Source organism: Phyllostomus discolor, chromosome 9, assembly GCF_004126475.2.
Source record: "Phyllostomus discolor isolate MPI-MPIP mPhyDis1 chromosome 9, mPhyDis1.pri.v3, whole genome shotgun sequence".
In the NCBI taxonomy this organism is placed as follows: domain Eukaryota; kingdom Metazoa; phylum Chordata; class Mammalia; order Chiroptera; family Phyllostomidae; genus Phyllostomus; species Phyllostomus discolor.
In genome coordinates this window covers 51,867,832-51,892,987 of record NC_040911.2, presented here as the reverse complement: position 1 = coordinate 51,892,987, position 25,156 = coordinate 51,867,832, and the positions used below count along the sequence as shown (strand labels likewise).

Sequence of the window (25,156 nt, the reverse complement as noted above, 5' to 3'; positions counted from 1 at the left end):
ATCATGATAAATATAAAGCAAGAGCTTGACAGTAATACAGTCATAGTAGTCCTTTAACACCCCACTGACATCAGTGTATCAATGGGTAGGTCTGATAGATCTTCCAGACAGAAAATCAACAAAATGGTGGCCTTAAATGACCCACCAAATCAGATGGATTTAATTGATATTCAGAGCATTTCACCCCAAAGCAGGAGAGTATACATTCTTTGCAAGTGCACATGAAACATTTTTTAGGATAGACCATGTTATGACACAAAACAAGTGTCAATGAATTTAAGAAGATTGAAATCATATAGCCATTTTCTCTGATGATAGTGATAGGAAACTAGAAATCAGTCACAAGAAAAAACAAAAGAAAACAAGACAAGCATAAATGCATGGAGGCTAAATAACGTGTTTCTAAATGATGAATGGGTAAACAATGAAATCAAGAAAGAAATCAGAAGACACCTCGAAACAAATAAAAATGGGAACACAATAACCCAAGATCTATGAGATACAATGAAAGCAATCCTAAGAGGGAAATTCATAGCATTACAGGACTATCTCAAGAACAAGAAAAAATCTCAAAATACCTAACTTTAAGGAACTGGGGTGAGTGTGGGGGAACACACCCAACCAAGCATAATGGTTAGGGCTCATTTCTCTTATCTTTAAAACTGGGATAATGTCTACCTTGCTTGTAATGAATAAAGAAAATAATGTTCCTAATAAACTGGCACACAAGTATATCATCTATTTGCAAAAGGACTTGAAGATTCAAAGAACCTGGTTTTGTTTTAATTTTTAGGCTGGAGAAGAGGAGATTTTGGCAGTGAGGCATGGCAATGAAGGCAAGAGCACCTAATGTTTGTTGAATGTCACCTAAAGTGACAGGCAGGGACTTCCAGCAAGATGGAGGAATAGGTGGATGCACCATACCTCCTCGCACAACCAAGATTAGAACAACATTAATTTACAACAATAATTTACAGACAGAATAACGCCCAGAACCGATAGAAGATTTATCTGTATGGAAGTCAGACAGCCAAGAAGTTGAAGTAGACCCGTTCAGCCAGACTGGTAGGAGAGGACGAGCCGGGCAGGCGCGGGGCTGGCGCGGGTCGGCGGCGCGCAGAGGTCGGGGAAAGTTTGGCGCGAAATCGGCGCAACAGCCATCCGGGGCGCAAGAACGCAGCGGTGACCCCTGAGTACGCAAGCTGCGGCTGGCAGACCCAGAGGGGCAGCGATTGTGGACCAGGGCAGAACTCACAGCCCGGGAGCCCAGAGAAGGGTCTGAGCCCAGGAGAATGGAACTACCACCATTGTTCCCTCCTGTCCCCGCTCCCTCCCCCGCCCCCACATGTAACCTCACAATCTAGCAACTGGGGTGCCCGGCCTGGTGAACACCTAAGGCTCTGCCCCCCACCGTAACAAGAGTGACCAGACCGGGGGAAAAAAAGGAAAGACAGGGAAAAATATGTTTCCAACAGAACAGATGAGTCCCCCAGGACTCATCCTTTTGGGCGACCAAGAAATAGCCAATCTATCAGATGCGCAGTTCAAAACACTGGTGATCAGAACGCTCACGGAATTGGTTGATTTTGGGAGCAATTTAGATGAAAGGATGCAGGTTACCGTAAAAGAGATGCAGGAAGATACGCGGAGGAGAACCAATAGTGAAAGGAAGGAATCTGAGTCTCAAAACAATACAGTGGACCAGAAGGAAGATAGAATCAACCAAGCAGGAAAGCATGATGAAATAAGAATTCAAAAAATTGAGGAAAAGCTTAAGAGCATACAGGACACCTTTAAACGTTCCAATATCCGAATTATAGGGGTACCAGAATCCAAAGGGAAAAAGCAACAAATTCAGCACGTATTTGAACAAATAATAAAGAACTTCCCCAATCTGGCAAAGGGAACAGTCTTCCAAGAAATCCAAGGAGCGCAGAGAGCCCCAAAGAAGTTGGACCCAAGAAGAAACACACCAAGGCACATCATAATGACATTAGCCAAGGTAAAAACGAAGGAGAGAATCCTAGAAGCAGCAAGAGATAAGGGGACAGTAACCTACAAAGGAGTTCCCATCAGACTGTCAGCTGATTTCTCAAAAGAGACCTTGCAGGCTAGAAGGGGCTGGAAAGAAGTATTCCAAGTCATGAAAGGCAACGACCTACATCCCAGATTGCTCTATCCAGCAAAGCTCTCATTTAGAATGGAAGGGCAGATAAAGTGCTTCTCAGATAAGGTCAAGTTCAAGGAGTTCATCATCACCAAGCCCTTATTTTATGAAATGCTAAAGGGACTTACCTAAGAAAAGAAGATAAAGAAAAGACATGTATAGTAAAAGGACAGCAAACTCACAAATATTAACAACCACACCTAAAGCAAAACCAAAAGAAACTAAGTAAACAATTAGAACAGGAACAGAGCCACAGAAATGGAGGTTACATGGAGGGTTAGCAGCAGGGAGGTGGGAGGAGGAGAGAGGGGGAAAAGGTATAGAGAATAAGTAGCATAGAATGTAGGTTGAAAATAGATAGGGGAAGGGCAAGAATAATATGGGAAATGTAGAAGCTAAAGAACTCATAAGTATGACACATGGACATGAACTAAAGGGGAGAAATGTGGGTGGGAGGGGGGTCCAGGGTGGAGGGGAGAGAAGGGGGGAAATGGGACAACTGTAATAGCATAATCAATAAAATATATTAAAAAGAATAAAAAAAATAAAGTGACAGGCAGAATGCTTGACAACCTTGATATAGATCACCTCCATTTAATCAGATTTGGCATTAAAGAATTTGTGCTATTGTAATTTATACATGTTTAACAGAGATTTTAAACTACATATCTGTGCAAAGCAAAGTTCTAGGCAGCATGGCAAATACCAAGAAGAACCATACTTGATCCCTGTCCTGAAGAAGTAAAGGAGACAAATCTATACTCAAATATTTTAGGAAGTAAAAGGCAATATGAAGAGGAAGGGCCAAATGAAAGGAACTAGCACTAGCACAGTAAGAGGAAGTCTTCACATGGATTCAGTTGGCTTATAACCAACCTTGCGTCCTTTACATGAAACATTGCTGTTAGTGCACCTGCTGCTGCTCTGTAGCAAGGCTACCCTCAGTGACTGGGTATGGTTGGGTCTGAAGGCCAGAGAACAGGCAGCTCCATTTATCTGTCTCTCTACCCCAGAGCTGTAGGGCTTTACAGCCAGCTATCACTAGCTAAGAGGTAATTAGACATGATGTTGTAGCAACCTTAAATTTTGGAATATGTGGTTTTATGTAATGCCTACTTTCCCTCACCCTTTACCAATCAGTTAGTCTTAAAATCCACAGCTTCCTAGTATGCTTCACTTCTTCCACTTAACTTCAGGTTTTACACTTTAATTCTTGTTCACTTTCATGAGTGTTAGTCCCTGTAAATGTCCAAGGGAGGACTGGTGCCCATGTGTCAGGACATGAACAATGATTTTCCATTTGCCTGGAGATTGGTAACTAATATAAATATTTTAGATCTGACACTGCTGTTTCTGTTGGGATTTCTTAACATTTCTATAGGCTTTGGCAAATGAACTTCTAAAATTAGTATAAATATATATCCACACAAGCTGGTATGTCCATTTATTGTTATGTTTCAATTTTTCTGGTGGTCATTCATTATTCCCAACTCAAGAAGAGTCTGAAGAACTTGGTATATGCTTTTCTAGCAAACAATTGAAATTTTTCTCAGTCCACGAAAGTGGTAAGTCACCTGGCAGACATTACAGTCTAATAAGGCATACCTACTTTATGCTGTGCTTCCAAGAGGTTGGCTTAAATATAGAACTATTTTATGACTCAGATTTAAATCAGAAAAGGTGAATCGGTACAAGTCAGTGTCATGGGATTCTGAAGAAAACGTTATTGCTTTCATTTATCGAAGAAGGGTGGATAGAGAATGTGATGTGATGGTGGAATCAGGGTCAGCATGTCATTATAGAAGAGATTCCGGGAGGTGAAAGATGGCGGCTTTACTCCAGGCAGCGTGATTCTCGGCTTCTGTGAAGAGGAGGAAAACTTGTGGATAGGTGGAGGGACAGAGCAAGTAGCCTAGGTTACCAAAACATTTTTGTAAACAGGACATCAAAAATTATAGCGATCATTGAAAAACCAGACGGTAAGGAGATTGCTTCAGGACAAAAGGGACCCAGGGATCAGCACGGGGACCAGGGGGGGTTGCAGTCCCCAGGCCCGGTGCTCCCAGGTCTGCCTCAGGGAACCTGGGAGAGCGGAGTTGTTGCTCCCTCTCCGAAGTACGGGGGTTGAGCAACACCAGGGGAGACCTTGTGGCTTGAAGGCACAGAGAGGGCAGTTGGACTGGGAGACAATCGCCCAGGGGCTACAAGCACCCACCCATAGCCCTGGGAGAAGTGAGTGCCTCCAGCTGGCACAACCAGGGGTGGCCTGGAAGTGCGCCCGCACCCCCAGCCCAGTGGGAGTGTGGATCCGTGGAAAACCCAGACCTCACAGCCCCGATCAAGGAAAGGGCGCGGGTGTTCTCAGGTGTCTGGAGCCTGCGGTGCTGAACTGTGGAAGCGCATTCCCCCTCGGGAATCCTGACTCTTGCAATGTGAACCCGGACGGGACTTGCGCTTAGAGCGTTCCTAGAGTCCAAAACTGAAAAATTTGGTGGATGGGCGCGCCCTTTTATGAGCCCCAGAGATTGCACTGTGAATCCACAGAAGTTGAGGGTGCTTCCCAAGAACATAGGGCCCGCTGCGATGGAATTTGGGGGAAGGGTACGTCTCCTTGCAATCCCCGGAATTTGAATCATGAAACCCAAAAGACGCAGGAGCCTGCGGCAGTGAGCTCCGGAGAGTGTGCTCGGGAGTGCCCAGGGTCCTGTAGGGGAAAGTCAGATTGGCTCTGGGGAGAGCGCTCTGCTGTCCCCGGGGACTGTACCTGAGACACTTACTGAGATTTGACTGGGAAGAGTGATAAGCATTTCAAACGCCCCTCAGCCTGCTGAAGCCAGCAAGACCAGAAAAACTGGTCTGGCCAGTTAGAAACCAACAAGAGGTTTTCTTGTTTTGTTTTGTTTTGTTTTGGCTATTGTGGGTTGATTGATTTTATCCTGTGTTTTAAGTGACTTTTTATTTTTCAATTCTTATTATTTTCATATCTCTCAATCTCTTATGTTTCGCTTCCATTCATCCTAGTATTATTCTTTCCACTCCAAATTTATCTCTCCTGCAATCCATCTTCTGCTTTTTTCCAATTTTTTTATCTTACAAGTTACTGTAAATTTGTATTATCTTTTTCTCACTTTTCCGACATTTTTTATTTTAATAGTATTTTGGTATTCTTTTTTTTTCTGTATAATCTTCTTTGCTTGGCTGGTTATACTGTCATTTGATAGGTTCCCCCTGGTATCTCAGTCACAAGATGTTGATAATTTGCTATTCTTCATCTGTGTTCCATTAGTACACCTCTCAAGGTTCTATACTCATTATTCTTGTTATCTAGATCTCATAGATTCTGCCACAAGATTGTTGCTTTAATATTACTGTCAATAAGACCTAGTACATATAATTGTAAATACTACTCAACACCCCTACCTGATCTCAGCCCACTTCGCAATTTCCTGAACTATATTATTGTGGGGGTAGTCTCTATTCTTTTACACACTACTCCTACTTACTAAACTTTATTTCAACCCTACCTCAGAATCTGACCTCCCACAGCCTCACAGCTTTCTAAATCGAACTAACAATTCTTTCATCTCCAATAACAGTCTTACCTTCTTTCCATCCTTTCTAAAACATGGCTAGTGGGGTGGAAGATCATGGTTAACACTATAAGTAGCCAAAGGATATTCCATCTCTTCTCTACTGGCTGCTAATACAAAATATCATAGTATACTGTCTTGCTGTCTTAAACCATTTTGCCTTACTCCTCCAACTGATCACAAAAAAGAGTAGGGGAAAGTTCTGAACACCAGGATACACAAAGGAGACTGCACCACTGATTCTCACAGGTATTCTACCACAGAAGTTCACACCATAATCACAGGGAACCAGAACAGATCAATTTAAGAAACACAGGCTAACAAGAAGAATCCTACAAACAATGAGAAAACAAAGAAACAATCCCCAATTGAAGGGAAAGGAGGAAGCCTCAGAAAGAATGCTACATGAAATAGACACAACTCAATTATCAGATATTGAGTTGAAAACAATGATTATCAGGAAGCTCAATGAACTCACAATGAGCTACCAGAAACTAGAGGGATGCTACAATGAACTCACTGAAAACTACATCAACATGAAAAAGGAAATAGAAATTATCAACAAGGGCCAAGAGGAAATGAAGAATGCCATTTCTGAACTGAAGAACACAGTAGAAGGAATGAAAAGCAGCATTGATGAGGCAGAAGATTGGATTAGCGAGCTAGAGGCCAAAGTAGAAAATAACATCCAGAAAGAGCAACAAAAGGAAAAGAGGCTCAGAAAAAATGAAGAGGGATTAAGAGAAATTCAAGACAATATGAAATGTAATAATATCCATATAATAGGGATACGGAAGGAGGAGAAGAAGAGCAAGGGATAGAAAACCTATTTGAAAAAGTAATGAAGGAAAACTTCCCTAATTTGATGAGAGAAAAAGTCACACAAACCCAGGAAACACAGAGAGTCCCCATCAAGAGGAACCCAAACAGGCCTACCTCAAGACACATCATAATTAAAACGGCAAAATTTCAAGACAAAGAGAGAATCTTAAAGGCAGCAAGGGAGAAAAAGGAAGTAACATACAAGGAGCCCCAATAAGGCTAACAGCTGACTTCTCAATGGAAACACTCCAAGCCAGAAGAGAATGGCAAGAAATATTCCAAGCAATGAGAACCAGAGGTCTGCAACCAAGGCTACTTTACCCAGCAAGGCTCTCAATCAAGATAGAAGGCCAAATAAGAAGCTTCCCAGACAAAAGAAGTCTAAAAGAATACACCTCCACTAAACCAGCTCTGCAAGAGATGCTACAGGGACTGCTTTAAGGAAAGAAAGGAAAAGAGAAAGTGAGAGAGGAACACATGTACATAAAAGGCTATGAATAACTACCTATCAATAATAACCTTAAACATAAATGGATTAAATGCTCCAATCAAAAGACATACAATAGCTGACAGGATAAGAAAACATGACCCACACATATGCTGCCTACAAGAGACCCACCTCAGGATAAAAGACCTGCACAGGCTGAAAGTCAAGGGCTGGAAGCAAATCTTCCAAGCAAATGGACAGGAAAAAAAAGCCGGGGTAGCAATACTCATATCTGACAAAATAGACTTCCAAAAAAGGTCCATAAAGAGAGACCCAGAAGGTCAATTCCTAATACTCAAGGGAAGAATCCACCAAGAAGACATAAATATTGTAAATATATATGCACCCAACATAGGAGCACCCAAATACATAAAGAAAATCTTAGAGAACTTCAAGAAAGATATTGACAGCAACACAATTATTGTGGGGGATTTTAACACCCCACTATCAAAAATGGACAGATCTTCCAAACAAAATATCAACAAAGATATTCTGGCATTGAACAATACCCTTGATGAAATGGACTTTACTGATATATAAAGAGCCCTCCATCCCAAAGAAGCTAAATACACATTCTTTTCAAATGTACATGAAACATTTTCAAAGCCTGACCACATGATAGGACACAAAACAAGCCTCAACAATTTCAAGAAAATTGAAATCAAACCAAGCATTTTCTCGGATCACTAGGGACTGAAGCTAGAAACCAACCCCAAGGAAAAAAAACTCAAAACACTGAAAATCATGGAGATTAAATAGCATGCTATTAAACAATGAATGGGTCAAGAATGATATTAGGGAAGAAATCATAAGGTCTCTGGAAACAAATGAAAACACACTCACAACAACCCAAAACTCATGGGACACAGCCAAGGCAGTCCTGAGAGGGAAGTTCACAGTGATACAGGCCCACCTAAAATGTTAGAAACATTCCAAACAAACAACCTAACCTACATCTACAAGAACTCGAGGAACAACAACAAAGACAGCCCAGAGAAAGCAGAAGGAAGGAAATAACCAAGACCAGAGCAGAATTAAATGACATAGAGACAAAAAGCACAATTGTAAGGATCAATGAATCCAAGAGCTGTTTCTTTGAAAAGATAAACAAAATCGACAAGCCTTTAAGCAGACTCATCAAGAAAAAAAGAGAGAAGACCCAAATAAACACAATCAGAAATGAAAGAGGAGAGATTACAACACATACCACAGAAATACAAAGCATTATAAGAAATTACTAGGAAGAACTGTATGCCAAGAAATTTGAAAACCTAGATGAAATGGACAAATTTATGGAAAAATATAATCTTCCAAAACTTAATGGAAAAGAAGCAGAAAGCCTGAACAGACCAATAACAGCAAAAGAAATTGAAGGAGTAATCAAAAAACTGCCAACACACAAAAGCCCTGGACCAGATGGTTTCACAGAATTCTCCAAAGCATTTAATGAAGAACTAACCCCTCTCCTTCACAGACTATTCCAAAAAATCCAAAAAGATGGGAGACTCCCAAACTCTTTTTATGAGGCCAACATCATCCTAATTCCAAAAGCAGATAAAGACACAACAAAGAAAGAAAACTTCAGGCCAATATCGCTGATGAACATTGATGCGAAAATCTTCAACAAAATACTGGCAAACCACATCCAACAATATATTTAAAAAATCATACACTGTGACCAAGTGGGATTCATTCCAGGGATGCAAGGATGGTACAATATTCGCAAATCAGTAAATGTAATACATCACATAAACAAAAGCAAAGACAAAAACCACATGATCATATCAATAAATGCAGTAAAATCATTTGATAAAGTACAGCACCCATTTATGATAAAAACACTCAACAAAGTGGGAATAGAGGGAGCATTCCTCAACATAATAAGGGCCTTATATGAGAGACCTACAGCCAACATCATACTCATTGGGCAAAAACTAAAATCTTTTCCACTAAGATCAGGAACAAGACAAGGCTGTCCACTTTCAGCCCTTCTATTCAGTATAGTACTGGAAGTTTTAGCCACAGCAATCAGACAAGAAAAAGAAATAAAAGGAATCCAAATTGGAAAGGAGGAAAAAACTGTCACTGTTTGCAGATGACATGATAGTGTACATAGAAAATCCTATAGACTCCACCAAAAAACTGCTTGACCTAATAAATGGATTTGGCAAAACAGCAGGAAACAAAGTGAATATCCAGACATCAAAGGCATTTCTGTACACCAACAATGAAACAGCAGAAGCTGAGATCAAGGAAAAAATCCCATTTGAAATAGCAAAAAGAAAAATAAAATATCTAGGAATAAACCTAACTAAAGAGTAAAAAATCTGTAGTTAGAAAACTGCATAACAGTCAGGAAAGAAATCAAGGAAGAAACAAACAAATGGAAACATATACCATGTTCATGGATTGGAAGAATTAATATCATCAAAATGTTCATACTACCCAAAGCAATTTACATACTCAGTGCAATTCCTATTAAAGTCCCAATGGCTTATTTCACAGAAGTAGAATAAACACTTCAAAAATTTATATGGAATCATAAATGACCCCGAATAGCTGCTGCAATTTTGAGAAAGAAGAGTAAAGTAGGAGGGATCACAATACCTGACACTAAACTATACTACAAGGCCACTGTAATCAAAACAGCCTGGTACTGGCATAAAAAGAGGCACATGGACCAATGGAACAGAACAGAGAGCCCAGAAATAAACCCAAGTCTCTATGGTCAGTTAATATTTGACAAAGGAAGCAGCAACATAAAATGGAGTAAAAATACCCTCTTCAACAAATGGTGTTGGGAGAACTGGACAGCCACGTGCAAAAAAATGAAACCTGAGCACCAACTTACACCTTATACAAAAATAAATTCAAGGTGGATAAAAGACTGAAATATACAACGTGACACCATTAAAGTCCTAGAAGAGAACGTAGGTAGGAAAATCTCAGATATTTCACGCAGAAACTTTTTTACCGACATGTCCCCTAGAGTAAGGGACATAAAGCAAGGAAAGAATAAACAAATGGGACCTCATCAAAATAAAAAGCTTCTGCACAGCTAAAGAAAACAGTATCAAAATAAAAAGAGAACCAACTGTATGGGAAAACATATTTGCCATTGATACCTCAGACAAAGGTTTAATCTCCAAAATATATAAAGAACTTACACAACTCCACTCCAAGAAGACAAGGAATCCAATTAAAAAATGGGCAAAGGACTTGAACAGACACTTCTCCAAGGAGGACATACGAAAGATTCAAAGACACATGAAACAATATTCAATATCACTAGCTATCAGAAAGATGCAAATTAAAACCACAATGAGATACCACTTCACACCAGTCAGAATGGCTATCATAAACAAAGCAACAAACAACAAGTGTTGGAGAGGTTGTGGAGAAAAGGGGTCCCCAGTGCACTGTTGGTGGGACTGCAGACTGATACAACCACTATGGAAAGCAGTATGAAACTTCCTCAGAAAACTAAAAATGGATCTGCCTTTTGACCCTGCAATTCCACTGCTGGGGCTATATCCTAAGAACACTAAAACACCAATACAAAAGAACCTTTGCACCCCAATGTTCACAGCAGCACAATTTACAATAGCTAGGTGCTGGAAGCAACCTAGATGCCCATCAGTAAATGAATGAACCATAAAACTATGGTACATTTACACAATGGAATTCTATGCAGCAGAAAGAAAGGAGCTCCTACCCTTTGCAACAGCATGGATGGAGCTGGAAAGCATTATGCTAAGTGAAACAAGCCAGGCAGTGAAAGACAAATACCATATGATCTCACCTTTAACAGGAACCTAAACAACAAAACAAAGAAACAAGCAAAATATAACCAAAGACAGTGAAATAGGGGACAGACTGACAGGGACCAGAGGGAGAGAAGAGGGAATTTCAGGGGAGAATGGGAAGGGTTTACAGGAACAAATTTAAAGGACACATGGACAAAAGCTAGAGGGAGGGTGGTAATGGGAGGGAAGTGGGGAGGGTTGAGAAGGTGGGTTGGAATAGGAGTAAAAGGGATAAAACTGTACTTGAACAATGATTAAAATTTTTAAAAAAGAAAATCTTTTATGCAAAAATTGTATCTAATTCCTGACATGTAAGTCACAAGAAGCTAAATATAAAATTATATTCACAAGTTGACAAATATTTTTCTGAATGAAATAGTTTCAAATCCCAGTAATAAATGACTATTTTCATAAAAAAAAAAAAAAAAGAAGAAGAGACTCCTTGAGCAGGGGGATGGAAAAATGATTAGAATTTGAACAAATAAAAATATAGGAGAAATGCCATTTAGAAGGTAAGGGTGTTACTGAATAATGGCATAAAGACAAAATGTAGGGCAGGTAAAGGAAAAAATGAGAAATCAATACAGTTGGACAATAGCAGACATAAGTGATCAAAAATTAAGTTAAAAGATAAGGTATAGCATGATGAAAAAAAGATTGAATGTGAGAGTAGATTTGTCATTTAAGACCTACTCTCTTACCTTGGGAATGTTTAGAAGACACACTTTTCCGTGACTATGAGAAATAAATTTATAACTGATCCCTAGCACCCTCAGAGAGCTCTGTGATTGCTCTTGTTTATAGGTTAGAACTTACAGAGGGATGACTATACTTATTGAATTGGGAAACCTAAATGCAATGGGAGTAATTGGAGCCCCAGATGGCAGAGGCCAAGTAGCAGTACTCAACCGCAAAGGCAAAGTGGGTATGGTTACTGTAATGAACTGGCGAGTCAAAACAACACTGAGATATATGTCACTGGCTACTTGATCATGGTGCTCCTAGAATTGAAATAGATAGGATGCCCATTAAATTTTTTATTTTATTTTTAATTGAATTTATTGGGATGACATTGTTTAATATAAATTATATAGATTTCAGGTGTACATTTCTTTAATAGTCAGCTACATGAGGTGTGTCCAGAAGGTATCCAGCCATGTAATATGAAAAATAGAGACATTTATTGAAGAAGATACAAGAAACATTGCACATAGGACAATGACACCTCAGTCCCCTTCAAAGTAGGCACCTTGGGACCTCACACAGTTCTCCCAGAGTCAATTAGTTGCCCCATCATAATTTTCCTTAATCTCATCGGTGGTTTGAAATTTCTTCCTTTTCAAAGGTGATTTTAGTTTTGCGAAAAGCCATAAGTCACAGGGCGCCATATCTGGGCTGTAAGTGGGCTGAGTCACCTGGGTGATTTAATGTTTTGCCAAAAAAAAACTCTACACAAGACATGATGAATGAGTGGGTGTGTTGTTCATGATGAAGTTGCCAATCACTAGTTGCCCAACTGCAGCCTTCTGAGTCACCCTAATAGTTTCTGTGGAAGAATATTCAAACTTAACACAAAATTTCATACAGATTCGTTGCTCTACTCAGTCATTTTGGATGCCATATCCACACAGTACACATACTCACTCAATAGTGTCTACCATCCCTACTGACTAGTACAGTGAAGTCAGTGTTCACACATGCGCATTCCAATCCACTCCTTGGCTGTCAGGTTACATTAATGTTGTGCAAATATTCTTCTTCAGATTAACAATGGCTGGACTTTTTCTGGACAGAACTCAGTACGGTCAATAATATTGTAATAGCCCTGGCTGGTATAGCTTAGTGGGCTGAGCATGGGCTTGTGAACCAAAGGGTCACTGGTTTGATTCCCAGTGAGGGTGCATGCCTGGGTTGTGGGCCAGGTCCCCAAGTAGAGAGCATGCAAAAGGCAACCACATGTTGATGTTTCTTTCCTTCTCTTTCTCCCTTCCTTCCCCTCTCTCTAACAATAAATAAATAATTAAAATAAATAATATTGTAATAACTATGGTATTAAGTGGGTAGACTTACTGGGTGATCACTTAATAAGTTATAGAAGTGTCTAATCACTATGTTGTACACCTGAAACTAATACAATATGTCAAATATAATTGAAAAACTTTTTAATTAGAAAGAAACCAGTGCTGTGTGGAATACCATGAGGGTGAATAAGGCATTATGTAAGTCCATGGGTAGAAGTTTTGACAGAAGTATTACATTCAGGAAATGCAAATATATATGCAGAGCCAGCGTCTGTTCTAGTAAGAAAAAAATGTTGCCCTTCCATGTTGAAAGTGGTCCAGTGTGATCCACCTGCCACCGGGTAGCTGACTGATCACCCTGGGGAAGGGTGCCATACTTGGGACTCAGTGTTGGTCTCTGCTGACAGGGTGACTAGAAAATGAGGTTGACCATTGTCCATAGAATAGGTCATCCTATCCACTTGAATATTGATATCCTCATTCACAGAGGTCACTCTTTGGTGAATATTCACATGGAAAACAAATACCTTAACTCCTTTGCCCATTCAGGGATGTATATCCATATGTTTGTTCTGCAATGTCCTTGTCATCAATTTTTCAATCATATTCCTTCCAGGGTGCACAACCCAGGTGCACTGCTCAAAGACCTCCCCACTGAGAGGATTTCCCTTCACCACTGTCCTTCAGGGAAGTTCCAGAAAGGGGCTCACTTCTGCAGTTGTCCACTTCGAGATGGTACCTGCATATCATGCAGAAGATTTGAATCTTCTCTTTTTTTGCCAACTGATTACAGGAATTTCCACAAAGTAATAGGTATAGGCTGAGAAAGAGAAGCCTGCTTGGACCCAATCATACATATATACCACTTCCACTTGATGATGGAGTGCTGCTGTAGACACCCAACTTCATGATTTGAAGGGTCAGATAATACCCAGTTTATAATGGGTAGCTCATGTCGCCTAGTAACCTGGTGGTCCATGGTTAAGTGTTCGGTTACTACTACTGCCCAGTAGCAAGCTAAGGGCTGTTTCTCAAGACAATAGTTAACCACAAAAGATGGTGATTAGGAGAACTGTGTGAGGTCCCAAGGTGCCTACTTTAAAGTGACTGAGGCATCATTGTCCTGTGTGTAATGTTTGTATCTTCTTCAATAAATATCCTTATTTTTCATAGTACATGGTTGGATACTTTCTGGACAGACCTATGTACACAGCATTGCTTCTGATCAAGGAACTCACTTCATAGCAAGTGAAGTGTGGTAATGGACCCAGGCTCATGGACTTCACTATGTTCCACCAGAAGTCTTGATAGATGATGGAATGGCCTTTTGAAAGACTCAGTTACAGTGACTACTACGTGGTAATTAATACCTTGTAGGGCTCTCCAGAAAACTGTATATGCTCTGAGTCATCATGTAATACACAGTACTGTTTTTCTCATATGCAGGATTCACAGTGCCAGGAATCAAGAGGTGGAAATGGGATGTTTTTGCTTCCTGTTTCCACTTTGCTTATGCTCTCCTGCCCTAGAGGCCTGAATTCCAAAGGAAAGAATGCTTGCACTAGGAAACAGCAATGATTCCACTGAATTAGAAGTTAAGACTATCCCTCAGCCACTTTTGTTCTGTCATGCCTATGAATCAATGGCAAAAAAGAAGTCACTGTGCTGTCTGGGGTGATTGACCCTGATTCCCATGGGGGAATTGGACTGCTACTCTGCAATGGAGCTAAGGAAAAATATGTCTGGAGTGTAGGAGATCCTTTCTGTTGTCTGTTAGAACTGTGCCCTGTGATTAAGTTCAATGGAAAATTGCAACCCAATTCAAGCAGAAATACTAACAGCCCAGACCTTTTGGGAATGAAGGTTTGGGTTACCCCACAAGGTAAAGAACACAATCAGCTAAGGTGCTTACTAAAGGCAAAAGGAATATGGAATGGGTATTGGAAGAAAGTGGTTATAAATACCTGCTATGACCACATGACCAATTACAGAAATGAAGACTGTAATTGTCATGAGTACTTCCTCCTTACTTTGTTTTGAATATTTTCTTTGTGTATATCTCAAGTATCTTTGCTTTCTTCCATCTTCGGATTCCCAAAAGATATATTGACTTTATATTATAGTATTTAAGTATTGTTAACTCATATTTCAGCATATAAGTTACGAGATATCAAAGGAAGAATAAACATCACCTAAGGACTTTGATCCTCTTTTGGGGAAGGGTTTAGTCTATTTTTGGTTGTATTCAGGATAGTGTATCATGTTAAATGGAATTGTGACCTTATTATTGTCTAATTTCAGGGATGAGTGTTTAAGGAGTTGTATCAGAGTGCCAAGTTGACAAAAGGTGGACTTGTGATGGTTAAGTGTATGAGTCAGTTTGATTGAGCCATGGATCACCAAAATATTTGATAAACATTATTTTGGGTATTTCCTAAAGGTGTTTTTAAATGAGGTTAACATTTAAATTGGTAGACTGAGCAGAGCAGATTGCCCTGCCTAATGTGGGTAGGCTTCATCTAGTCAGTTGAAGGCCTTACAGCTAGAACTGTAAAATGTTTAGTCATCTCCATTAACTCCCTTTTTTAATATTTCTAGGTTATTGAATCATTGGGAATTATTATTTATAAAGCATTGGACTATGGATTGAAGGAGAATGAAGAAAGGGAATTAAGTCCTCCCTTGGAGCAACTGATTGATCACATGGCCAACACAGTAGAAGCAGATGGCAGCAACGATGAGGGTTATGAAGCTGCAGATGAAGGCCTAGAAGATGAAGAGGATGAAAAGAAAAAAATCTCAGCTATCCGCTCATATAGAGATGTCATGAAGGTAAAGCAGGAGTTTACATAATACTTGTATCTTTCAAGAATTATTTCACATAAGAAAAATTGATTGGTGATTCAGCATTTGATAATAGTCCCTAGACATTCAGCTAAAAGTGAAATGAAGAAAGAACTAAAATACTCTTGATTCTGTGATTCATTCAAAGCTTCAACATGACCTTTTAAAAAATCACTTTTAGGTATTATATTCCTTATCATTACAATTTGCCTCCAATAGATTTATGCATTTTCCTTTTTTAAATGAAGTAGACAACAGCTGTGATCCATTCATTTGTATGAAGATTCTGAATCTGAACTATCACAGCTGATTATTTTACTTTGCTTTCTTGACCTACCCTGTGCTGTTTATGTGTAATGAAACAAGTTTTATAGCTATAATTGAATTTTTCTCTTCAGTTAAATTTTTCTAATGTATTTGACAGCCATAGTTTCTGCAGTGCTAAATGCACAGAGATTAAAATTAATGCAGATTTGTCAAATTAGTCTTATTAAAAGAGCATTCTGTTTAGAATTATATATGTTAGAATTTATATATGATGTTTACTAGATTTTGTAAGCAGTATTGGCTATATATCACTTATTTTCCAACTTTTTATAAAGAATTTCAGAGACAGGAAAAGAAAGGAACCAGGTACTTCTCAGGTATGTTACAACACACCCTGATTCTTGCTCCTTCTTAGATAATAAATCTCTCAGGAACTCTGGAATGGGACTGTGCAGTTATGATTCTTAGGAAATTCAGATATATTATTTAGTTATGTGAATATTCATAAGCAAACAGCATATAAAGGTAAAATACCCTCTTATATATATATATACATACATACACACATATGAATTGATATGTCACCCTTTACACATTTTATATATTCTGGATGTTAAAAATATTTTAAAATATGTATATATTTAAAGGCCAAATAAAACTTTCTGCAGACACAATGATCTACTTGTTCTCTGTAGACCAATGATAATAGTGATAAAAAGTTAAGAGTAAAAGGTTTTCCATTAAGGAGCAAAACTACTTATACTCCTAAAACTAAGCTAACAGCTTTTCTGGTAGTGGGTATGGGTGTGGAGGGCGGAAGGGGAGTTGGTGAACAAAGAGTGGTGAAGAAGGAAGGGAACACCCACTTAACCAACTGTATTCAATTAAATTAACCCTAGCACCTATAGGATGATAGATGTCATATCCAGATTGCTTGCTTTCTTATACTACAGCTTTGGAAGATGTGGGCTAGGGATTCACTGGAATCTTACAATTCTTATTCAGTGGTACTAAATATGTTAACTTACAAAAAAATTCTTGAACATTCAGTAGTGTCAACTGATAATTTTTATTTTGTTTTATTATTTTTAATTTGACCTTCTGTGTCTGTCCTCTTACCTATCTTATTTCTATCATAATATGAAAAATAAATAGTTAAGAGAGTGTTTTAAAAAACAGGTTACAAAGAGTGGAGGGAAACTGTAAGTATACCAGTTCAGTTACATTTTTTGGATATTTATTAGAAACTATCATATCCTCACCTCTTATTTGTTTCTATTCTAACACAAACTGATCAATAAAAATTTTTCACATCTATAACAATATGTTCTGAATTTTTAACTTTAGTGAAGTGAGATGAAAAATAAGTGCTGAAACATATGACAAACTGAAATTTTAAAATACCATAAAGCCCACTATTTATGGCTATATAGTGACATATGAGTTTCTGATTTAGTTACTGGGTAGAAATATTCAGTCAGTAAAGTGAATCTTTGTTTACTTTGTTGGAAGAAAAGAATGAATTGAAGAAAATTGCTGTTTCTTTGTTGGAAATGGAAATGTTGAACTAAGTTTGAATACTATAATAGAGTATTTAGGAAGTTGGAGACAATTTTTGGGTTTTTTTTAGTGAGCAAGACCTCTTTAGTGTGTAATTTTTCCCCTGAATAGTCATCTATTTCTACTGATCTTTTACTTGTATGTTTTAATATGGCATGTTATAGTCAAAAAGTGCTTTCACATCCATTGTTATCTGAGCCTTATGATAACTTTGTGAGGTAGATTGCATAGGCATTTTTATAGCCACTTTACAAATCAAAGAACTAAGGCTCAGGGAGGTGTAAGACTTGTCCCACTTTATAGAACTGAGCGAGAGGAAGAGTAGATAAGTGGTTAAATTCAGAGGCTTATACTCAGGTAGGGGTTCAATTGAAATCTTGGTTTTGCCATTTTTTGTACCATGTTACCCTGGATTATTAAATCATGTGAACCTGACTCTTCTGAAAAGTCAGCATATTTGCCTGATTGAGTTTTTGTGCAGATTAAATTAGATAGCATAATCAATATCAATTATAGTGCTTGTTGTGAATAAAAATCTAGTAGCCTTTACTGTATGCCAGACATTTTTCTAGGTGCTAGGGACATAGCAGTAAATAATATGCAAATGACCCCTATCTTTATGGCTCTTAATTGAAATGGAGAAAAACAATATAAACAAAGCATAAACACACACAGTTTTTTTTCTCACTTACTACAGGGCTTTTCTGACTCTTATATAGATCAGAATAAATTGCAGGCACAAATTTATGTCAGAGGTAGAACATCTTCTTTCCTTAAATTAAGATACCATACCTAAGACATTTTCCTTTTAAGTACTTTTTAAGAAACACATATAACTAAGTGAAGGCTTTTAAGAAGTATTAAAAAAGATCATTCTTAAAAATTATCTTCAGATTTATAATATATCCTGGAAAAGATTCATTCAATCAACATTAGTCAAGAAGAAAAGAGATTGTAGATGTGAAGTAAACAGTGGTGATGATGGACAGTAAAGTGTGCAGGAAAGGAGGACTGCAATGTTAAAGATGATGTTAAATGTTAAAGATGGAACAGTAGGACATAAGACAATGGATAGAAAGGGATAGTAAAAGAAATGGTGTAGGATCTACAAAAAGTGTTTGAGAAATGACTGAAATTACTATGAGATTAGTACATAAACAAAATTCTTCATTTGAGAGGAATGTAAAAGTCTCAGCTTATTCATGCATTCATTTACCCTTTCAAATATTCATGAAGCATTTAATGTACATTTTTTTGTGCTGAGTGCTCTGTCAGGCACTTAGGTTGCTGAGGTGACCTTAACTAGGGTTAAGTGATGCCCAGTGAGATAAATTTTATGGATCAGGTATGTAGGACCAACCTAGCTCATATACCACCTTTGTGAAAATTAGAAATAGGCTTCCCTTCCTCAGGATACTTTACTTCCACCTTTAAGAAAATTGTTGTAATATACATTTGCAATATCTGATAGTTGCAGGATACAATTCTTGATGTAATACCCCCAGGAACAGTGTGGTGGCCCAACACATGTATAGGCTGCTTGAAGCAGCATGGGATGCTTGAAGAGCACAGAGAGGGACACTGAACTCCTTTAAACAATCCAGTCCCCCTAATAATAAAGGAATACAAATAAAGCAGTACCATTTGCAACTCTTTTGCAAGGAATAATTTACTTTTGTTGAAATTTGAAATTATGGTAATTTTTTCACTCAGTAACTGATTGCTGCAATGTAAATTTATATAGTCCTTTATAAAACAATTTGATAATGTATTAAGAAGTCTAAAACTCTTCACTATTTATAATAGCAAAAGGCTAGAAATAGCCCAGATGTCCATTAATAGGGAAATGGTTGAATTAAGTATGATACAGCCAATCAGTGGACTACTGTGTAGCTATCAAGAAGATTGAGGAATGATCTCCAGAATATTGTTTACATGGGGAAAAAATGTAGAAAAGTATGTACAGGATGCCAACATTTACGTAAGAAAAGGTATGGATCTTCTGGTCAAGATAGGGCATAGGTAAACATGGCTCACCTCCTCTCATAGCTACAGCAAAAATTACAAGCTACCAAAAAACTAGCACCCAGAATCATCAGAAAATTAATCTGTATGGAAGTCCAACAACCAAGGAATTGAAGTCACATTCATCCAGACAGGTAGGAGGGGCAGAGATGTGGAGATGTGAAACAGGCAGTCTCACACCCACATGTAGTAGATAAAAATTGGAAAGGATACCTTGGGATGAGGAATCCGAGCTGCATACCAGACCACCCAGCCCAGAGATCCAGTGCCAGGAAGACAAATCCCCATAACTCTGGCTGTAAAAACCAGTGGGGGCTGAGGTCACAGAAGAAACTTCGAGATTCTCAGGAGTCTCCTCTTAAAGGGCCCACAAGGGACTTAGGACTTACACAGACTCACTTCCTCTGGGCTACTAGGGCAGTAGCTGGAAGGACACCAGTGGCATACAGGGAGAAATTGAAGTGTCTGTCATCAGGGCGATTACTAGAGGACAGCTTCCTCTTGGACAAAACTCCAGAGGCGTGGCAGCAGCATTGTTTCTTTTGTGAGTCATCCCTCACACAGGGTCACAGAGCAGTAACACCATATCAGAGATTCCATCAATCTAGGCACACATGTTGCCCCACCCTGGTGATTACCTAAGGCTCTGTCCCATCCAACTTACCATTCGGTGTGCATTTCTACAATAGGCCACGGTACTAAGATACAGAGTCAAAGCAGCTCTACCTATTAATGCATAGAAACAGACATAGGGAGGCTGCCAAAATACGTAGACAAAGAAATATGGCCCAATTGAAAGTACAGAAAAAAACTCCAGAAAAAGAACTAAACAAATTGGAGATAAGCAATTTATCAGATGCAGAGTTCAAAACACTGGTTATTAGGATGCTCAAGGAACTCATTGGGTAGAAATGAAGGTTACACTAAATGAAATAAAGAAAAATTTACAGGGAATCAATAGTGGAGTTGATGGAGCCAAGAATCAAATTAATGATTTGGAACATAGGGAAGGAAAAAACATTCAACCAGAACAGCAAGAAGAAAAAAGAACCCCCCAAAATAAGAGTAAAGTAAGGAGCCTTTGGAAAAACTTCAAACTTACCAACATTCAAATCATAGGGATACCAGAAGGAGAAGAGAAAGAGCAAGAAATTTACATTTTTTTTGAAAAAGTAATGAAAGAAAACTTCCCTAATTTGCTAAAGGAAATAGACATACAAGTCCAGGAAGCACAGAGTCCCAAACAAGATGGACTTAAGAGGCCCACACCAAGACACATCATAATTAAAATGGCAAAGGTTAAAGATAGAGAATCTTAAAAGCAGCAAGAGAAAAGCCATTATTTACCTACAGGGGAGTATCCATAAGACTGTTAGCTGATTTCTTAAAAGAAACTGTACAGGCTAAAAGGGACTGGCAAAAATATTCAAAGTGATGAAAAGCAAGGACCCACAACCTAGATTACTGTATCCAGCAAGGTTATCATTTAAAACCAAAGAGCAAGTAGTGCTTCCCAGACAAGGCAAAGGTAAAGAAGTTTATCATCACTAAGCCACTATTATGTGAAATGTTAAAGGGACTTATTTGACAAAAAGATAAAATCTATGAACATTAAAATGGCAATAAATTCACAACTATCAATTGAATCTAAAAAACAAGCTAAGCAAACAAGCAGAACAAAAACAGAAATATAGATATGGAGATCATTTGGGAGGGTTATCAGTTGGGAGGGGGAAGGAGGAGAATTGAGGCAAAGGTGCAGAGATTAAGAAGTACAAATTTGTAGGTACAGAATGGGTGGGGGGATGTTGAGAACAGTGTAGGAAATGGAATAGCCGAAGAACTTATATGCATGACCCATGGATGTGAACTAAGGAGGGGATTGCATTGTCGAAGGGGCTGGGGGGTACCAGATAGAAGAGGACAAAGGAGGAAAAATTGGGACAACTGTAATACCATAATTAATAAAATGTATTTTAAAAAGTAAAGGTATAGATAAGAATATATAAAAAGTCTTGATTATATTTTTTAAAATAGGAAAGATAAAAACTTTTAAAAGTTTGCTATAGCTGTTACAAAGTAAAACACACCAAATATTCTGAATTCCATGAACACGTAAATAATAATTTATAAAATCCTCCTCAGTCACCCTTAGAAGTTGCTGGGAAACCTCCTCTTTCCCCTCCACCTCCACCTCCTCCTCCTTCTTCATCTTCCTTCTTCCTTCTTCTCCTTTTTTTCTTCCTTTCTCCTCCCTCCTTCTTGCTCTCCTCCTGTCTTCCCCCTCTTCACTCCTTCCGCCTCCTTCCCTGCCTGCTTTTCCTCCTCCTCTTCTTCTTTGATTATTATTATTATTATTATTTATAATCCTCACCAGAGGACATTCTTAATTGATTTTAGACAGAGTGGATCCATCAGTTGTTTCTCATACGCTTCCCAACTGGGGCCCAAACCCACAACCTAAGCATGTGCCCTGACCCAGAACTAGACCCACAGCCTTTCGGTTTACAGGATGACTCTCCAACCAAGTGAGCCCAATTTATTATTTTGAAGAGTTGCAGACAAACAGGACATTCGTTCTGCCTTTTCCATACAAATAACACCTCGAGGTAACAAAATAGTTTTGGACAGATTTCTTCTTATAAAAGTATTCCAGCTAATTCATGAAAAAGAAATGATAAGGATTGCAAATGGTAATATTCTAACTCTAAAGAAATAATAGTATTCATTGTGGCATCACAAGAGACCAACCAACTTTATGTGCCTCCTGATGGAATTTTATTATACAATACTGTTTACATAGTACTCTTACACCCCCCCACCAAAGAAATTAAACTTCAGTCCTACCAAGTCTCTAGGTCTAACTAATCTAGCTACCAATTTACAGGAAATCCAGGAAGCATAGAAATATTTTAAATAACACCCATAGGGATGAATCAGCAAAATACAGACAGTAGGAAACTCAATAGGAATAATCACATGATTTTTTTTGACAAATAAATTGCAAATTTGTAAAAGGAGAGGTGAAACTTAGATTGCAAGAGACTTCACACATAATAACCAATTGCAATATGTGTATCTTATATGGCTCCTGATTAAAAGAAATAATTGTAAAACAGTATGTATACATTTAAGATAATCAGGAAAATCTTACCTCCTACTCTGTTGTTGATGATATTAGGAATTATTCATATTTTAGATAGGATAATAGTGCTATGGTTATATTTTTCTAAAAAGAACTGATCTTTTAGAGATAAATGCTGAAATATTTACGTATAAAATTCTGATATCTGGGATTTGCTATAAGATAATCCAATTAGTGGGGCTTGAGTGGGTGAGGATGTACATAAAACAAGATTGGCCATGGATCAGTAATTGTTAAATTAGCTGAAAGTTACATGGTGATTCATTATACTGTTTAGTTAGCTTTGTATATGTTTGAGATTTTTCATATTAAAAATGAAATTATCCAGAGTAATCCTTTGTCTTAGTAATACTACTGTTAGAAATTTTTTAAAGAATTAAAATTTTAAAATTGAGATATTTAATACATAACATCATATTTGTTTCAGGTGTGTGAAATAATGATTTGATATATGTATATATTGGGAAATGATCACCATGATAAGTCTGGTTAACATTCATCACCACATATAGTTATAATTTTTTTCTTTGGGATGGAAAAACTTTTAATATCTTCTCCTTTAGCCTTCAAATAACACAATACAGTACTATTAACTTTAGTCACCAGGCTGTATATTACAGCCCCAGGACTTATTTATTTTGTAACTGGAAGTTTGTACCTTTTAACCACTTTCACCCATTTCATCCACCCCCACACCTGCCTCTAGCAACCACCAATCTGTTCTCTGTGCAGAGATAATTTTTAAAAGAAGAAAATCACATAGGTACATAAAGATGTGTATTGCATCAGTATTTATAGTTTTCTAAAACTGAAAATACTACTGACGGTGGTCAGTTGGTTGGAGTGTTGTCCCATACACCAAAAGGTTGTGGGTTTGATTCCTTGTCAGGGCACATACCTAGGTTGCAGATTCTATCCCAAGCCAGGGCACATAAGGGAGGCAACTGATATATGTTTTTCTCTCACAACTAATTAACTCACACTCACTGACTCTCTCTCTCTCCCCCGCTCTCTTCTCTCACCCTCTTTTTCTCCCTCCTACCCTCCATCTATCTCCTTCTCTTCCATTTTTGTCTCCCCTTTCCTCTCTCTAAAATCAGTAAACATATGCTTAGGTGAAAAATTTTTTTCTTTTTAAAGATTTTATTTATTTTTAGACAGGGGAAGGGAAAGAGAAAGAGAAGGAGAGAAACATCAATGTGTGGTTGCCTCTCACATACCCCCTACTGGGGACCTGGCTTGTAATCTAGGGATGTGTCCTGACTGGGAATCAAACTGGTGACCCTTTGGTTTGCAGACCAGCACTCAATCCACTGAGCCACACCAGCCAGGACTCAGATGAGAAGTTAAAAAACTGGAAATAAGTGACTCACAAAGATATGGTATATCACTAGATGGACTGTTACATAGTCTTTAGAATTATAATTGTGTGGGTTATGGAGCATATGAGAAATTTTTAATAAATGGAAAAAAACTATAAAATTCTGTGTATACTGTTCTATGGATAAAGAAGAAACTGGTGATGGGGGGACTAAGATGGCGTCGGAGTAGGAAGGAGCAGATTCGGCTTCCCTCTGATCAGGGGAGAAAATCCTGACCGATCTATGGAGCAGAGAAGCAAGCAACCAACATACTTCAGTCAGTATATGTGAAAATAGGGGACCAAGGATTGTGGCGGAACCGAAAAACCGGACCCTAAGAAGAGTGCTGCAGCAAGGTAGGGTCCCGGGGACCAGCGTGTGGTCTGGGGGCTGCAGCCCCAGGCCCAGGGCCTGCTGCTGGGTTTGCCACAGAGTCCTTGGGAGAGAGCCGGGACAACTGCTCCCTCCCCAGCCAAAGGTCTCAAACAAGGTCTGAGCAGCACTGGGAGGAATCCAGGTGCTAGCAAACACACAGGGTCTGAGAGCACCTTTGGAGGCTGTGGACACCAGAGAGTCTGGGTCGCACAGCAGGCCCCGATCCCCACAGTCACAGGTCTGGCTGGAGAGTTTGGCAGCAGCAGGAGAAGCCAGGCCACTGTGGGGAGCGGCAGGCTTGAACAGGAGGAATTTCTCAAGAGGAAGGAGTGAATAGACAGACACTGTTTGGGGAATTCTCCTAAAGTGATCAGTCGCTCCAGCCTCACTGCTACCCAGCCATGGGGACATGGGCGTGTGTGCAGGGAGAGCATCCCCGCACCCCAGTCCACAGCAGTAATCCTGGGGAAAGACCTGATTCCCACACCCAGGGCACAAGGCTGAAGAGCCAGTGCAAGCTCCCCTGGAAGAGGAAGAAAAGCCATACCAATCACCCCTCAGCCTGCTGCAGCCAGCAAGAGCAGAAAAACTGGTTTGGCCACTTTGTAACCAAGAGACTTTTTAACTCGATTCTATTTTTTTAACAATTTTTAATTTTTTAATTTTTATTGTTTTTATTCTCTTTT

At 38.8% G+C, this 25,156-nt stretch overlaps 1 protein-coding gene across 1 annotated transcript in view; it reads left to right on the top strand.

The window, feature by feature from the left end:
* The window catches only part of SPIRE1 (spire type actin nucleation factor 1), a 303,314-nt gene that overhangs the window by 133,505 nt on the left and 144,653 nt on the right, over positions 1-25,156 (top strand). Inside the window, 1 exon segment of the mRNA XM_028524016.2 lies at positions 15,492-15,725. Within this exon segment, the coding sequence (XP_028379817.1) occupies positions 15,492-15,725 (234 nt within the window).